The 17,740-nt window shown below is 39.0% G+C and overlaps 1 protein-coding gene across 1 annotated transcript; it reads left to right on the plus strand.

Annotated features, from left to right (window-relative positions):
• Window positions 1-15,502: 15,502 nt before the first annotated feature.
• On the plus strand, window positions 15,503-16,468 carry LOC149797364 (uncharacterized). Its single transcript, XM_089960750.1, has one exon. It carries the CDS (start codon window positions 15,503-15,505, stop codon window positions 16,466-16,468), a length of 966 nt encoding a protein of 321 aa, XP_089816876.1.
• The last annotated feature ends 1,272 nt before the right edge of the window (window positions 16,469-17,740 follow it).

Consider the following 17,740-nt stretch of genomic DNA (forward strand, 5'->3'; position numbering starts at 1 on the left):
ATTTGTTCCAGTGCAAGTACCTTGGCCACCTTCTCCTTCTTTACCACACGTCGATGATTTTAAACAGAGCCAGAAAGAAGAATTGGAGAAATGAAATTTTTACAACAGAAAAAGGAAGCAGGACAAGGTTTTCTCCTTCAACGGCAACAGCGAGAAGAAGAAGCAATAAGGAAATGGCAGGAAGTAGCAGCAAGAATCAAGGCCTAAGGGAGAACGAGAATAGTGAAAGCCAAACGGTCACGGTACTTTTAGAAATTTTAACAGAGTTAAGGAGTCTGAAACAAATATATCAGACTTATTTATCACGACCCAAGAGAAAGACCTTCCCGAGCTAATCAACCCAACCATGTTACTACGCCTGTGATACCACGCCTAGTGATTTCTCCCAAATCATCATCGACAGTAGCCAGTCCAGAAGTAGACCTTGGTCGTGGCAAAGGCTTAAGGCAGTTAAAGATGATTACGTCCCGTTCCTGAGTTTGCTTTTATAAAAACAAAAATAATACCCTTATCAGGGCCACTCACTTCTCTTGAAAAGAGAAGATGATTTCACCAAAGACACTAAAGTCCGATTTCATTCCATCTCTAACATCCTCACTGTGAGGGAGAATACAACTAAATTTACATCATGATTAACAAGACTATCTCGAAAGGAGGGTGTGTAGTCGGTCGGCTTGTCTGAAGAAAACTTTCTTATGACACCTCACAAAGCTCTGATCAGAAGTTCAGTCTGTGTGGGCTCCTCCATCGTTCTGCTCGGTTTGAGAGTGAAATGAATATTGAAAGGGAACACACACACCATTTATATATAATCTGGTTTGACGTGGATATAATGTGACCCATTGCGTTTAAAATGTAGTCATTTGACTTTTTGCAATCAAGATGAAATATTGCATCATATCACAGAGAAAGAAGAAGAAAGTATGAGGCAAAAACGTGGTTTATCGCCTCGCTGAAGTCTCGGCACAAATTCATGCCAGTGATTTTGAAGATGACATGACTGAGTCAGAATCAAGACCCAGAGAGTCTACATGCAACCAAAGTTGACCACCATTAGTAACCTTTGAAAACTACTATCACATAAGAGACGGTAAAACGTTCCTCTAGAAAATAGGGAATTACGGCTTACATGTATACGGTAAAGTTTAAAGATCTCAAGTCCAATGTACCACTGGTGAAAGCAGAGGGCTTTATCGCCGAGGTGACATTCTTTGTTAACCACACCGAAACGACAATGTCAAGCCATAGATGACGATCGCTTGAGACTTTCCATTCATCACGATAATTTAAAGGACGCAGAAAGGTGTTATTGGTGGACGACCTTCGTAGCACCAAAATGAGCCTAGTCCGAATTAACAACCCACAAGACCATATGTCTTTAGCCCGTGCCATCGTGGTGGGACGAACGTATGCCGGCAAGAACGACAAGGCAGAAAGGAAAAGAGCTTGCCAAACAATTCAAAAATCGAACCGAGCCAAACAACGAAGAGAAGCTGAACACCCTTTTCAGCAAGCGGGGATATCCAAAGAAACACCCTGTGGTATTTCTGAAATGCAAAAATTGCAAGACGACCTAGCGCGACGCTACACCTTGAAAGTGTACCCTCAAGAAGTGCCCGGACCTTTGTTGTTTCGAGGCAATGATTTCCAAGACGGAATATACATTGGCGTCTATCATATCGATGCCATCACCAGTTTCACCGTATTCTTGGGATAGGGTTATTACTGTGAGAAATAGGTCTATGGCTATAACAATCGAGAGCAACACAAGACACGTGGATCAAAATGTGAGGGATGTTTGGCCTCTAAGCGCTGTCTGGACGAAGGACAAGAATTAGTGCATTGTGCTGCTTGTCAGCGAACTTTTGTCAGCCCTGCCGGTTACCAACAACATTTAAAGACACAAGGTTCACAGCAGAAAAGTGCTTGTCAACTCCTAAGATTGTCTCCAACGTGTGGACAAGGCATGTGTACCAACAAGGCCAAGGCACACGTATGTTCAGGAAAGAAAAGATGTCATATTTGTCACCAAATCGTGGACTTGGAATACCAATGTTACAGTCACAAGTACCATTCCAAACAAGAGAAGGAGGATGACCAGAACAAAGAGAATTTCATCTTTCTTGATTTCGAATGCATGCCAGAAACCGGCACTCGCATTCCTAAGTTCTGAGTGGCTCATCCAACGGATGAGAAGTGCATCCAAGAGCCTATCTTTAGTCATTGCCCTTACTGTAGCATGATTCCTGGAAGACGTGAAGACGTGAAAAAATCTTTCGGGGACCGAACACGCTAGCCCATTTCGCCCAATGGATCTTAGACCCCATCGACGAGACGTGAGCCAAGAGGACATCAAACGTTATGGAGATTGTCATCGCCATGCCAGAATGATGACTCACATTTTTTCGGGATACGATGGACAGTTCATTTTGAGACACTATACGGAAAGAGGCACCACACGTCCTAGAGTCACTTTGAACGGAGCCAAAATCATTTCTATGCAAATTGGGCAAGTACAGTTTAAAGATTTGAAGACCTATTTGTCCATACCTTTGAGTCGCCTAAAACGTTTGGAATGACAGAAATGGCCAACGGTTATTTCCCCCACTTTTTCAATACCGAAAAAAATCAACACGCCGTTCTACCCCATTTGCCTGAGGCTTACGACTATGACCCGTATAACATGCGTACCGAACAACGAGAAGCTTTCTACGCTTGGTACCAGGCTTATGCCTAGGACCCCTTCGACGTTTAGGAAGAAATAATAAAGTAATGTCTTTCCGACGTGAACATTTTACGACGTTGCTGTGGGACATTTCGAGAATTATTGATGGAACACGGAGGAATCGATACATTGAAAGACGCCTGCCCCATTGCCAAAGCATGTTCCTTAGTTTACCGCCAATGATTCATGCGTGAAAACACCCTGGCTGTCATCAGCCCTCAAACGATGAACTTTGTCAAACGTTAATGCTCGGTCAAAACCCTACGCTCACTACATTTCTTGTGCGACAAGAAAGACAAATGGATTCAGCACGCCCGCAACGGAGGAGGCAAAAAGACCATCGGAACGTATTCGGTGTATGGTTCGGACTTAGAAAACCCCAAGATCGTGAACGAGTTTAACGGCTGCTTATTTCACGGATGTCCCGTGTGTTACCCTCAACGTGGTACTAAAAATCAGTTTTTACATCGTACCATGGAAGACTTGTACCTGGCCACTTGTCAGCGATGCTTGAAGTTAGAACAGCAAGAATACCAAGTGGTAGAAATGTGGGAACACGAATACGATCACCGTTTGAAAACCGATCCCGAGTTTAAACGCATCTTGGAAAGTTGCAAGTTGATGGACCCTCTGAACCCGAGGGATAGTTTGTACGCAGGACGGCCGAATGCCACCTGTTTGATGTACCACGCCGACGAGGAGAAACGAGAAGAAATCAAATACCTGGACGTGTGTTCACTATGTCCATAAGTATACAAATATTGTCACTTTCCTGCAGGGTACCAACAATTTCTGACGGAACACATCGACTTGGACAACATTCGACAATACGAAGGATTGATCAAGTGTTAAATTTGGTCTCCCACCGATTTGTACCATTCCGTGTTACCACACCTTTGCCAAGGAAAACTGATGTTTCCCTTGTGCCGTACTTGTAACGAAACTTGTAACCGAGACCCACCTTGTCAGCACACCAAGGAAGAACGCATCTTGACGGAAACGTGGGTCAGCGTGAAATTATTCAAAGCTCTGGACATGGGATACCAACTGTAGGAAGTGTAAGAAATTTACCACTTTCCCTAGACACAAAAATACCACAAGGGCGACGAGACTCAGAAAGGCATTTTTGAAACTGAAATAATAAGCCAGCGGCTATCATTCTTGTTGTAACACTCCCGAAGATCAAAAGACATTCAAAGAGAAATACTGGGTGCAGGAGGGCATCACTTTAGACCACATCGAGAAAAACGAAGGCAGGCGATCGTTTGCCAAAATGATGTTAAATTGATTGTGGGGCAAAATGGCACAACGACCGTGTTTACCTAAGACGGAGTACTTGACATACCTTTCCGGTGCTTCCACATGATTCACGACAAAACCAAATACATGAAACACGTGGACGTCTTTCGTGAGGATTTGATTTAAGTCAATTACGAAGATGATCTGGACTTTGTAGAAGCCGACGAATTTGTAAATGTCATCATTGCGGCTTACGTGACAGCCCATGCTCGCTTAGAACTGTTAGGTGATCGTTTCCTGTACTTGGACACGGACAGTTGCATCTTCATCGATCACCCGGGTCAGCAACACCCTGACATCGATGAAGACCGTTTAGGAGCCTGGACAGACGAAGATTCTAAGTTTCGCTAGTGGCGGTCCTAAATATCCACAAGGAGAAGTGCACACCGAGTGAAAAGAGAAAGGACTGACTCTCAATTATCGCACCAGTCAAGTGGTGAACTTTGGCTTATTGAAAGACGCCTTGCAGTCTGGAGAGGATGGAAACTTTACAGTGACCACCCACGAACCAAACAAGAGATTGTACCTTTACCCACGTACCAAATCGTAAGTCGACCTTAAAATAAACTGTATAAAATTGTGTACCAGAAGCGACTGAGTCTTCCCAACCACTTTACATTGCCGTAAGGTCACATCGATATTGGTCAGCATATAAAAATGGACAAAATTCAAAACCGATAGTTCATCGTCACTACCAAGACCAAGCGAACAAGATGAATTTTTTTAAACAAACATTATTCAAGTTCGGTGATTCTCAAGTGGGGTGAGGTGGTGCCTTGCAATGAGAACGATGCAGCAAAGCATCATGGGAACTTAGTTATCACTACTACTACCATGCTGAGCGTGTTAAATCTGACAAATGCGGAAGCGATGCCACTCGTTACCGTAGACTCTTAACCGGTTTTCATTGTCAATGTCGACCTTCGCGTGAGGCCATGCGTCTACCACCCTACCGATGTCATCCAAAACTGAACAAACTCCTGGATATCTCACCCTGCCCTCATCGAAACGAACCTGTGAAAAATGAATATTCGTTCCCTGTGCTTTTGTCTGAATACTGTGACTTTGAAAATCATTTTTAATCGTTCCAAGGAAAATGGTCTAAATATCTAGGAGGACCTACCCCTGAAGAATTAGCCAGAGCCTGATTTTTCTACTTGGGCGAATGGGATAAAGTTAAGTGGTTCAGTTGTGGTGTGTCACTTCACCAGTGGGATCAACAAGATTCAGCATACCTGGAACATGCTCGATGTTCCCCGAATTGTCACTATTTACCTTTAGTGGGACGATATCAGTGATCCCTTAATGGATACTTCACGAGACCACATTCGTGGTTTACCTGTGGAGTTGAGAGAACGCATTTACCGAGTGTTGGTCAAAATACAAGTGAAGCGCAAACTCAAAATCATTTTAAATTATGCTCTTTTCCAAAGTAAAAGAAGACTGATTATAGGAGGAAACTACATCTGACACAAATATAAGCGAGGCTATTGGCCACAACCCAGTGATTCCAAAGGACGACATGACCATGGATACACTACAAGAGAACATTCGAGCTTGCCTGTGAAGTTGTGAGAACGCATTTACCAAGAACTGTTCAAAATTCATGTGAAATGCAAAGAAGAATTGCATCCGTTACGCCACAGGAGTTTAAACCACTGGTACCTGACTGTTATAAGAGGACTAAGTTATTGACATTTGAAATTGTGTCTAGGACACTAGGACTAAAACCGTAGGGACTGTCTTACAACGGCGGAACAAATTTAAAATTTGCAAATATGCAGATCCATCAATATAGTCAATATTGTATACGATTTGACATCCATTACCAGGTTCATGTACCGGTGCTGCAACGTAGCGATAATGAGCTTTTATGTGGTGAATTCTCCAGGATATGTTCATTTGCTTGTACATTTTAGCAGACATTTTATGTAGTCGGGATCTCTTTGTTTTTCATGTAATTAGCAACTATTGGTGATATCGTTGTGTTGATTTGTCTTGAAATTAATCTCGCGATTTCCTTACTTATATATTTTTCTCCTCGGTTGATTATTACCCGTCTGCCCGCCATCAAGCTTGGACGAATTGCAACATAACGATCCAAGTTGACCACACCAAGACAATTGTTGCATTTAACATCAACTTGTCCATACACAGTAATACCATGCTTTCGCTCGCAGATGGTACAATAATGACCTGGTTTTCGTCCGACATTATAGAGGTTTTCGCCGAGTGAAATGATCCTCAGCAACTGATCCGGGGATCCAGTCAACTTGTTGATATTGCTTGTAAATCTTCATCTGGGATATCATCGGAACAATAACAGCGCTGATTATCACTGCTGTTGATGTATTTTACTTACTTGTGCTGAATCGTGGTTGGGCAGACAAGTAATTCAGATGATGAGGCATGTTTTTGAGCAATGGAGTGTTTACTTGCTGTGTTTTTACCCGGCTTGTACGATCTCGTATTCGCTAGTTTTATAATGTGTAGTCCAGCTTTGACATCCACGACCCAATCAGGATTATCTATTTTAGCTCTGCTGGTTAGTTCTCGTTGCCGCGTTAATGTCACCGGGGTAGATTTGCAGCAAATATGATATCCACTTTTTGTTTCAAAAAGATAAACTTGCGACGGCTCACAATCACATAATTTTGCAAAGTAATCAACGATCTCGTTTGTTTTATTGTTTCATCAGTGATGGTAAAAGTTCCCATTGTATCTTCGTAGGTGGTGTGTGTGGTTCTGCAGAAACAGAATTATTATCAAAGATCGTATATCTCAGCCTGAATTCCAGTATAATTTCAATAACAGAACTTTCGTTAATAAAATCATGAGCAACTCGTTCAAAGTCATCGTCGGAAGCAAATAAGTGAAATTTATCAAAACTCTCAATAATTAATCCTGGAAGAACATAATCGTCCATATAATTACTTCTTAGCCCTTTTATTGCTTCTGCTTTGCTGCTCACGTGCACATATTTTTTCAACGAAGTGATATTCATTAACAAGTAATAATCTCGTAAAATACAATAATCGAACTTAACAATATCCGACAATTCCTCTTCGGTGTTTTCTTCGAATGTCGATACCGGATAAACATAATGAAGATTGTTTTCCAAGCAAATGTAAAATTCCTGTTCGGTGTTATCGCTGATTAACCCATCTGAGATCATTCTATATATAAATATAAAGACAGATTTATATTTAATTACAAAATTGAAGAGATGTTTTAGTTATAAAAGTTATATAATGCTATTTCAACCCGGTACAAACAAATGCAAGTGGCTTCCTGTGGGATCGACTGAACTTTGTAATCGAACTTGTTACGGTGAATACTGCGGATGGCATAACCAGTACGTGAAGAAATGATCCACCGGAGCTAAACCCTGCTTGTGATGTAAACGCGGTTTGCGCGAGGATATAGTAATTTGCCTGCGGTGCGGAAGTAACGAATACAGATCAATGTTGATTTACTATGCGCTACGAAAGACAAAATTTGTCAAGTTAAAACAAGGACCTCCATCCACGGAGGAATATTTATCGAGTCAGCGACGGAAACATAACGCCAGCGTGGATAGAAGGTCTATTTCGTCAATCTGAGACCTGTATCGCCGCTGTGAAAGGTAGTAAAATATTAATAATATAGTATTTTTACCACTTTCCACAAACCCGTGATGGTCCTAGCGGGATAATATGTTTCAAAAAACTATTGGTCTACACGATGTTGTGTGCGAGCCTGCGTGTTACGCGCACACAAGTTCACAAAAAATATATCACTTGTACGAGTTGAAGTCACTGATTTTTCTGCGAAGGAAAACAAGAACCGATCAAGCATCATGCTGCCTTACCAAATTCTCTCGACAAAGTCGAGGCGAATGATTATTATAGGACCGTCTGGACCTGGTCAAACGCAACTATTACTTAATTTAATAATGAAGTGGATGACCTGGGACAAGTTGTATTTGGTTACTCCGTCAGTTGATGAGCAGGGTATTATGAAATATTAACGGACTTTAATGAGCGCGCGAAGATGATAAACAACGAGGATGTTATTGAATTTACTAATCACATTGATGGCTCTCCAAACATTGATGATATTGATGGAAAGTTAATAAACTGAGTTGTGTACGATGATGTAATGCTGGATAAACAGTGCAATCCCGCTAGAATATTTTAACGTGGTTGGCATACTAACACAAACGTGATTTATGTTACTCATAAGGTATACACAAATCCCTAAAGTGACCAGGGATAATTGCAATATTCTTGCTATGTTTAACGGACTTGATACACATACGCTGAGAAATATTCATCGGACTCGGTGTAACGGTGACATGGATTATAATCGTTTTAAAAATGTATTTAGTCATGCCCTGGCAACACCTCATGGTTTATAACGATAAACATGCATGACCCACGGTCACGATACCGAGGCGGTCTTGGTACATTTTTTAACTGATAGCAGCAGAGGGGGTGCGACCTCGATAAGGCGTCTTGGTAGTAAAACTCATGTGTATACCCGAAAAATACACTTACTCAGAAAAAACTAACCCCGTAGAAAGACTCACTCTCGGAAAGTTAGAGGCCTCGGTTTCACGTTTGTTTTTGTTTTTTCGTTTTTGTAATAAGGGTTAATTTACCAAAAGAACGCTATTAAACGAGGTGGGTTCATCCCTTCTGCAGCTCAAACAAATGAACATATCTAGAAAAGAGCCAAACGTGTCCATGAAAAGGACCCAGAACAAAAAAGAATGCTCATACATTGGCAAATTGTTTTGAAAAACCACAACATACAGGCTTGAAAACTTTTGATGGTAGATTGGTCTAGATTCTAAGTTACATTTATGAATGTTCGCAGAAGTAATGGACATGTGTACATAAACTCTCTACGAGAGAACTTACGGTACATGTTGAGCAGGTGTCTAAACTTGCCAACAATATGTTGAAACATTAGCTGATGTTGATATTTACAGACCCGATTCGGTGTTCAGAAATGTTCTGATTGAGTTGAAAAATGCACGTAAAGGTGACAAGAAATACTAACGACAATATTATTGCAGAATCTATTCTCTCAAAAAGATATGACATCATATAGTACGTACATACTCATACAACTTGAGATTGGGCTCTACATTTATAGCGCAGAAGATGAAAACATAACTGAAATGGTCAAAAGTACGTTTTCTTTGTGCCTGTATCCTGCAACAGGTGCTTAAGATGTAATCAAATCAAAAGATGGACTGACCAAACATTATTGAGAGAACTGGAAAGAATAGTATACTGCAATATTGCCGGAAGATGAAAACTCGCCTTATTGTCAAGTTAAATCGTTCGAGAAATATATTCAAACTGAACCCCAGCTATGATCGTTTTTGTGAGCGAATTTTATATGCGTTCCATGAAAATGGTATTGTCGGATATTCTATATGTCCAGTTGGTAAGATACGATTTCCAAATTATTGGCAGCACTTGATAACAGTTGCACTTTATTAACAAGCTACACAAATCACCTTAACCGCAACAAAGGTGTAAAAAGTCTGACAAGAGGCATATGTTCGCCGGATTTTCTTATTATATCCCTAATAGGTCACAAGTCCGTCATCTCAGCATATTTTGTCAACTCAAGAAAGAAACCCTAGACGTAATTTGTCACGTTGGCAACTTGTATTCCGAACTACTCAATTTGGCGGCCGATCTTTTCTAATAAACCTCAGACTTTTTATTTATAAGCATTTTTCCAAAATGTATTAAGAACTTTTAATAAACATTGTGATAGATATTAACTTTAAAAATGCTGGCTATCTAGGAAACTAGGAGAAACAATTTAGTGATGCATGCACCTTTGGGCTTCCTCTTAAGCCCACCTTTCAAATGGGATCAGAGGAAAGCTCCTCCACTCATGCACGTTTTGTCACCTATTTATATGGATCCTTCGGTAAGCTGTCCGCACAGAGGACTTGATGAGTGTACAATTCTATAATTAGGAATCACAGTACTAATTCCACTCGCAAAGTAAACCCATGGAAACGCCATCATACTAATAATTAAATAACAGGTTTATGAATGCAAGTTAATGCGGCAGTCTAATGAGGTATTTAAAAAGTTAATTGTAACACGATAGAAATAAATTTTAATGCATAAGAGTATTCTTCTTTTTAACGCTTTATTTGATGGCAGTTTTGACAGAACGGGCTTTGATTTTATCAGTATGTATGTATGTATGTATGGATGCATGCATGTATGTATGTATGTATGTATGTATGTATGTATGTATTTATGTATGTATATATGTATGTATGTATGTATGTATGTATGTATGTGTGCGTGTGTGCATGAATGCATGCCGTTTAATAAAAAGTATTATATACAGTACACGATGGAGGAAGAGGATTCAACATTCAACCTTTTTCTGATTAAAATTATTCTCATTTAAATTTACAATAGAATAAAATAATACCTTTTTTGATTAATTGAACAGCATCTAGAAAGTAATATTCGTTTGGATTTGATCATATATGTAGCAGGAGTTTTAATTTTTAAACTTCGTATCACCATCATCATCGTCATTATTAAATTACTTCTTACTTGAATTTCTTTTACTAAGCTCAACTGCCAGAAATAGTCTTAAGTACTATATTTTATTAAAAAACATAACTTTCTCTCCTGATATTGGCAATTGTATAATTACGTACTGGATTCTACTCGCACTTGTTTTCCCCAACGTATGCCAACAGATGAATAATTTCAGACCTTTGGGTGACGTTTACGTAACATTGAACAAATCCGCATGAGTGGGTGATAAACAACAAGATACCTGAAGCTTTCCTGCAAGCTGCCAGTTTTCAGGGTTTGCAGTTTCGATTGGATATTCATCTTTGTGTGTTTGACTTTGTGGGGTTTAACGTCATTTCCCAGCACATGATAGGCTATACATGGCAGCCTGTATATTTGTTAGAGGACGACCCTAATTAGAGAAAGAAAGAAAAAAACCTCACTCACAGGAAGCTACTTGCAAGCTTGCTCACTCAAACAAGATTGAAACCGAATACACTTGGAACGATGACCCAGCATATCGTGAGTGAATGAAATTATGAAATGAAAAATAAATAATTATGACAAAGCATATGCCAATAGACTCACAAACCCACCCAGTACATATGATATAATACCACAATCCCGAACACGTCATGAAAATACAGATTCATATATGAAATAAAATATAAATCTTATTCATACATTCACAATATATGTAATGAAAAGAATTTGATTCACAGAATCATATGATACAAATGAATAAACATGAGTACGAGTCACAGAATCGTATAACATAAATGAATAAACATCAGTACGAGTCACAGAATCGTATGATACAAAATAAACAAGTATGGTTCACGTAACCATACGATACAAAGTAAATATGGTTCACGCAAACATACGATGCAAAGAAAAGTAACTTTGGTTCACGCAACCATACAATACAAAGTAAATTAAGCATGGTTCACACAACCATATGATAAAAAGAAAAATAAGTATCGTTCACACAACCATATGATACAAAGGAAAGTCAGATTGGGTTCACAAATTCACGTGTCCTTGTAAACACTGCCCTTATCCAGGGTTCGGAATTTACTTCGTTATTCCTGGCCATCTCTAGAATCAGGAATTCCTAAACAACAATTCCCGTCATGTAACAAATACACTCTCGGTTGAAATAGCTTGGCTACCATACTACATATCATGGCCTCACCATTCTGGCTCTTCCATCCATCCATCCATCCATCCATCCAGCTATACATATACCAAGCTGATCATAATAAATGAACGCCATAGAGGAAATCCATTCCGTCAAAAAAACGCCCTTAGTGATACGTTTTAACAGACCAACAATGTTCTAGTCGTTTAAATCTGAAGAACGAAACGTAAAGACAGAATAATAAAGGGAGACATAATAAATAAATTCATTATATATATATGGCTGTAGACGGACTGTCACTAGCCCTCCCCGGAATTATTACTAACACAATAGAAGGACGGACAATTAAAATATTACATAGCTCCGACCTCCCAGTCAGCAAGGCCTACGGTCAAGGAGTATAAAATATACAAATAATAAGGTGAAAGGTATAACAATTTAATAAACTATATCACGGTATTCAACAATTACAGGACAATTTGTAAACGAATTTCTTTCAACCAACACAAAGACCTATTCAAATTTCCAGTTATTTCATCATGAGAAATGTAAGATGAGAGTAGCTCCTTTCCGTGTCCCTGCTATGTTACTCTGCTGCAACTCCCCCCATTTGTATCCCGTTTTTATGGTAGAATTAAAAACGTGTCAGTCATATCGTTACGATGACTGCAGTGTGTCAGTTTATAGAGATGCGTAGCACTTGGGCATCATGTCGCAGACATGTAGCATGATGTCCCACCCAGTCACATTATCCTGACACCAGGCCGACCATTCCTAACACTACCCTCTTAATGCTGAGGGCCAAGCGAAATAGCTGTTAATACCATTTTTGCAAGTCTTTAGTATGACTCGGCCGGTGATCGAACCCACGAATTCCCGCATCCGATGCGAACGTTCTAACCACTAGGCCACCGGAGCGGTTGTACCCCGATTCAGTACTTCCGGTACCCTCGTTTCAGTTCTCCCTGCCCGAATTCCATTGCACAATTTCCTATTCTCCCAGCCCTGCTACTACGCACAACTGCCTATTCTCCCTTGCTCTCCAAGTCTTCCCATCTATAATCTTCGGGTGGCGCCCTATCCCACCCGGAAAGCTTCCTGTCGTTTAGAAAGAACGTACAAGTTTGTCTCCTCGCTCAATCACACGAGAATTAGCACACTCTCAAGGACCTTTTATCAGCATAATGGCAATTAAACCATTAGGTCAACTCATACACTCAGATCTAAATATTCCACACGCACTTGTTCGATAATAAAGGCTACTAAAACAACAATAATATTACGACTTCTGTTACATACACACACATGCCTTATTCTCGATATAGTTAAGCGCGAACTTAACTGTGACGCAATGGTTAAGTTACGGACATGTAGTTTCTTTGGTTCAAAATCGGTCTAAAATCGCAATATTATATAAAAAGTATTGACATTACCCAAAGTACTTTGAATTAAAAGACATTTGTAAACATGAGGCAGGAAATTTTAGCAAAGTATCTCACACAACGTGACACATACGTAAGTGTACTGACACTAATTGACTAGATCCAAGCGATCACTGTGCCGCAGAAGACATTATGTCTCCTATCTACACAGAGACAAAATGTCCGCCATCGTGATATATGGGTATCTCGCCGCGAGCGACCTACGGCGAGATGCATGTATTGCCCAGTAACAAAACAAAAAAGGAAATGAAGAAAAAAAATTGAACTACCCTAGGCAAAGCTGACTCCGTTTAAAAAAAAAAACCTAATTGTTCTAGAGCATTACCAGATTATTTTCTTGCCTTATTCCGTGACATTCACATACCCAGGTTGATCGAGCTGATGATACTCGTGTTATGCATGTGTGTGATCTGGAATGGCATACGCCTTAGAACACTTGGCCACCCGGGTCCCACTGCTCGAGCATACCACACTCATTTTTTTTTTATGTTTTGTGATTTAATGCCATTTCCCAGCCAAGATAGGCTATACATGGCGACCAGTATAAATGGTGGAGAAAGAACCACCGACCTAGGTGACGCTATTGGCAACTTACTCAAATACCCACATTGGCAAAGCTCAAGACCCGAACCCACGTAGACAGAGGTGGCAGTGATGTGAAAAGGCGAGCGCTTTTGACCGGGGACCACACGCATCTCTAATCAGCACCATCAGCGATGGCGTGTTCTTTACAGCTCTCTTCCATCCTAGTGTTCTGTATTTGTCTAGTATTTACCCGTTTCCGGAGGGGGTGGGGTGAAATTAAATATAACGAGGCAGTAGATCAAATATTGTACACGAGCATTCGTTGCATAGTCCTGTTTATTATATGAACCATTTAACGTTGTAGTTTTGTTGTTGGATGGGGGAAATTAAATTTTCCTATGCATTTAAACCAGTTTTTGTTTCGCATGATACCAGCATTGAACAATTTCAGCAAAGGTCTAAATATATAGACTAACGACTATACATAAGTCTTCAGTGTATTAAGTAATGCTCTAACACGTATCATGCATCACAAATTAGAAACAAACACTATGTATTTTCCTTACGTCTGAGACTGCCTTGACACGCCCTTCATATTTTGAACTCTCGCACCTGTCTAGATCAGGTAAGTCCTAAATGTGCTTTAGCTGTCGGTGGAGAGTAGGATAAACAGGCGTTTGGGAAAGCTTGCTTCCTAGAAATCAAACATATTGTGTTAATAATTATATTGTTGTAAGGATTATGGCACGTCTGCAAGTGTCGGTCTCTTTACCATCAACCTTTTCCTTCCCATCTTTAAAGTCTTCTCGTATATTGAACTATGTCTATAAAACTAATAGACCACACAGGTGTCCTTGTTGAGATTAATAACTGTAAAAATATCAATGTATTTTATCCTCAAATGAAAGTATTTATCAATGAAATTAACGAGTAAAACTGTTTGTCCTTCTGAATATTTGCTGATTGTATTGATTAATTTGCCTGATTAGGATTCAAATCATTTCAATTGATATAAATATGTTGTAATGCAGCACAAAATCATCTTTATTTGTACTCACGTTATATATATGGAATATATGGACTTAGCTTCATGATGATAATTACGCTTTCTGACCTCATCTTTCTTTTGTGCTTCTTTTTTGGAGATGTCTAAAATGTACTGTTAAAGCAAACAAAATTTATACATTTCCAATTTTATTGAATATTTTCTTACTATTTTTAAATCGAGAAAACGTCAGGAATAGAGTTTAGTTATTATTGATTTTTGAACCACATATAAATAATTTTGACATCTTCCTGAAGATCTGAGGATTTAGTTATTTGTTTTCTTAGTTCTGCAAATCACACACACACACACACACACACACACACACATATATATATATAGATAGAGAGAGAGAGAGAGAGAGAGAGAGAGAGAGGAAGACAGCTTACCTAAAACGGACGGAAAGCGAAAAACCTATACCTCTGTTAGACTATTTGCAATAATAACAATGAGATAAATCAATTATATATATATATATATATATATATATATATATATATATATATATATATATATATATATATATATATATATATATATATAAGAAATAAAACTGTTTGTTTTAGGTAAGAAATTTAATTCAATATTACTTTATATTTCAGATTGATTAAATAGCAAGAATAAATGGCTGTAATGATAAGAAGGAATATTCTTAAAAGGATAGTGCTCGTCGGTGTTTTAATTTTGATTTCCTATTACGGCATTTTATTGATTGCCGATGTATTCCAGCAACAGTTGCATAAAGTATTTGCATACAAAAGACACAATAATATGAGCAGCGTAAGCGAGTCTAGCAATATAAAAGTATCATATGCTTCTGAGAAGGTAATCTTGGAAGAACAAACAATCATCAGCTTTCATGATACACCGCCGCCATATGAGAATTCAGCCGAAGTCTTGCCGATTGATGAATCTTTCAAAATAGAAACAACTATCCACCAAACCTGGATTGACAACAATATTTTTGAAGATTTCCGAAAGTACGTTTCCTCTTTGAAAGAAAACCACCCTAGTTATGTGTATATGTTCTGGACGGATGAAACAGCAATGAAGTTTGTGGAGGTTATGTTTCCAAAGATCCTACCGTTCTACATCAACTATCCGCGTAATCTTCAACGAGCTGATGCTATACGATACATGATTTTGTATGAATATGGAGGAATTTATGCCGATCTTGACATTGTGAGCCTCCGTCCTCTTGATCCAATCTTGAGGAAATACTCCTGCGTCCTCTCACAAGAACCCTACCTCCATCCTATCTATTATAGTAACTTCTATGGTCTGGCATGTAATGCATTCATGGCCTGTCGCCGTCATCACCCCTTCATGAAGATCTTGGTGGACAATCTTCCTTCGTTCTTTGTGGCTGTAGAGACACTTGATTCCACAGGGCCAAGATTCGTTACCATGCTGTACAGAAACTACATAGCCGAACATTCCCACGTCCACAAAACGGATAATGAAGGCATTTGTTTAGCACCACCCGAATACTTCATGCCTTCTTCAGACCCTAGCATCCAAAAGGGAATGAAAACGTTATGTTCTAAGAAAAATCGTACTCACTTACAAAACTGGGCATGTGAAAGGTTCAAAATCCACGGTTTGGGAGGTCCCACAAATGCTACATTTACTGATCATATGTGGGCTCATGTAACCTTGTCTGGAAAAAGGAAAAGAAAAACATTTCCTATCACGGAAATCTTCCCTGATGCAAACTTTTACATGCAAGAAGAATAAACCCAAGCTGTCACTAATAAAGCTTAAACTTCGGGTTCTACATAAATAATTAAGTATACTACCATCTTATATATATAGTATTCCAACACTAATGATTCTACCCCATACTGGACGGTGTACAATCAAACGTGTTTAAGGACATAGTTGCATCCTCCATTGATGTCACTAATGAATAAAGTAATTCTGAAACTCTTTAGATCAAAAAGATTTAATTATCGCTTCCATGTATTAAATGTGAAATATTAAACCTAATAAATGAAAGTAAATGTAGCTGCTACAGTTAAAGGTGTTTGATAAGAAATAATAGATTACTAAAGCTTTTTCATCTCGTACAATTAGCATTAATAATTAGCAGTGAAGATTTCCTTTCATTCATTTGCTAATATTTATTACGGTTCTTGACTTGTTATTACTCCTTTACCAAATCAGGTAAGCAAAGGAATAGAACACCATTTTCTCGTTCAGTTGCTATCTTCATTGATGTTGTTTTCAGTGCATATAACAGACTTTTATATTTTTGCTGCTTTTCCTACGGCTTTGTTGTTGCTTTTGTTCTTTTATACCACAAAAAAGTGGCATGAAGCACTAAAACCTTAATAAAATACTTTCTTTAGACAAAGGTTATTGTTTGCAAGTCATTTGCGACTTTGAAATCAATCGTACTTATCAGAAACTCATTGCATGGAATGAAGTCACGCCAGCTTATTATATATCTTGATCAATCAGATATTAATCTAAGGTATATTCAAAGATGAAATCGTGGTTAACTTGAACTTTGAGAGATAGACAGACAAATAGGTTAAACTATAAACAACGACTGGTCGGCCTGGTGCCAGGATAATGTGACTGGTTGGGACATCATGCTACATATCTGGGACATGATGCCTGGGCATCATGCCCTAGTGCTAGACATCACAAAATCTGCCACATTGCAGACGTCGTAGCGATATGACTGAAACATTGTTAAAATTACTTTAACAATCCAAATTACAACACATGACTCTCACAGCGTTCCAAATAATGATATATGATACTTTATATTGCTAAACTCCACAATAGTTATATTATCGATTTCAACTGAGCTTACGGTTCGTTCTATCCCTCATGTATCTCTAAGATTAGCGCACTCGTGCATAACTCACTCTTTCACGAGCAGAGAGGGTGAACAGCCTCTAATTGACTTCACTGTCAAATCGCAAAATAAACCTTCCTCTGAAAATCGCAAAAACTCTGCTTCACCCACCCGCGAATAGCAAAAATAAGCCTTTCTGA

The sequence above is a fragment of the Sinohyriopsis cumingii genome, chromosome 6 (genome assembly GCF_028554795.1).
Source record: "Sinohyriopsis cumingii isolate HCF-2022 chromosome 6, ASM2855479v2, whole genome shotgun sequence".
Classification (NCBI taxonomy): domain Eukaryota; kingdom Metazoa; phylum Mollusca; class Bivalvia; order Unionida; family Unionidae; genus Sinohyriopsis; species Sinohyriopsis cumingii.

Excerpts from the sequence above, each read along its gene's own strand:
- LOC149797364 (XM_089960750.1), top strand. The coding sequence starts at position 15,503 with ATGAGCAGCGTAAGCGAGTCTAGCAATATAAAAGTATCATATGCTTCT.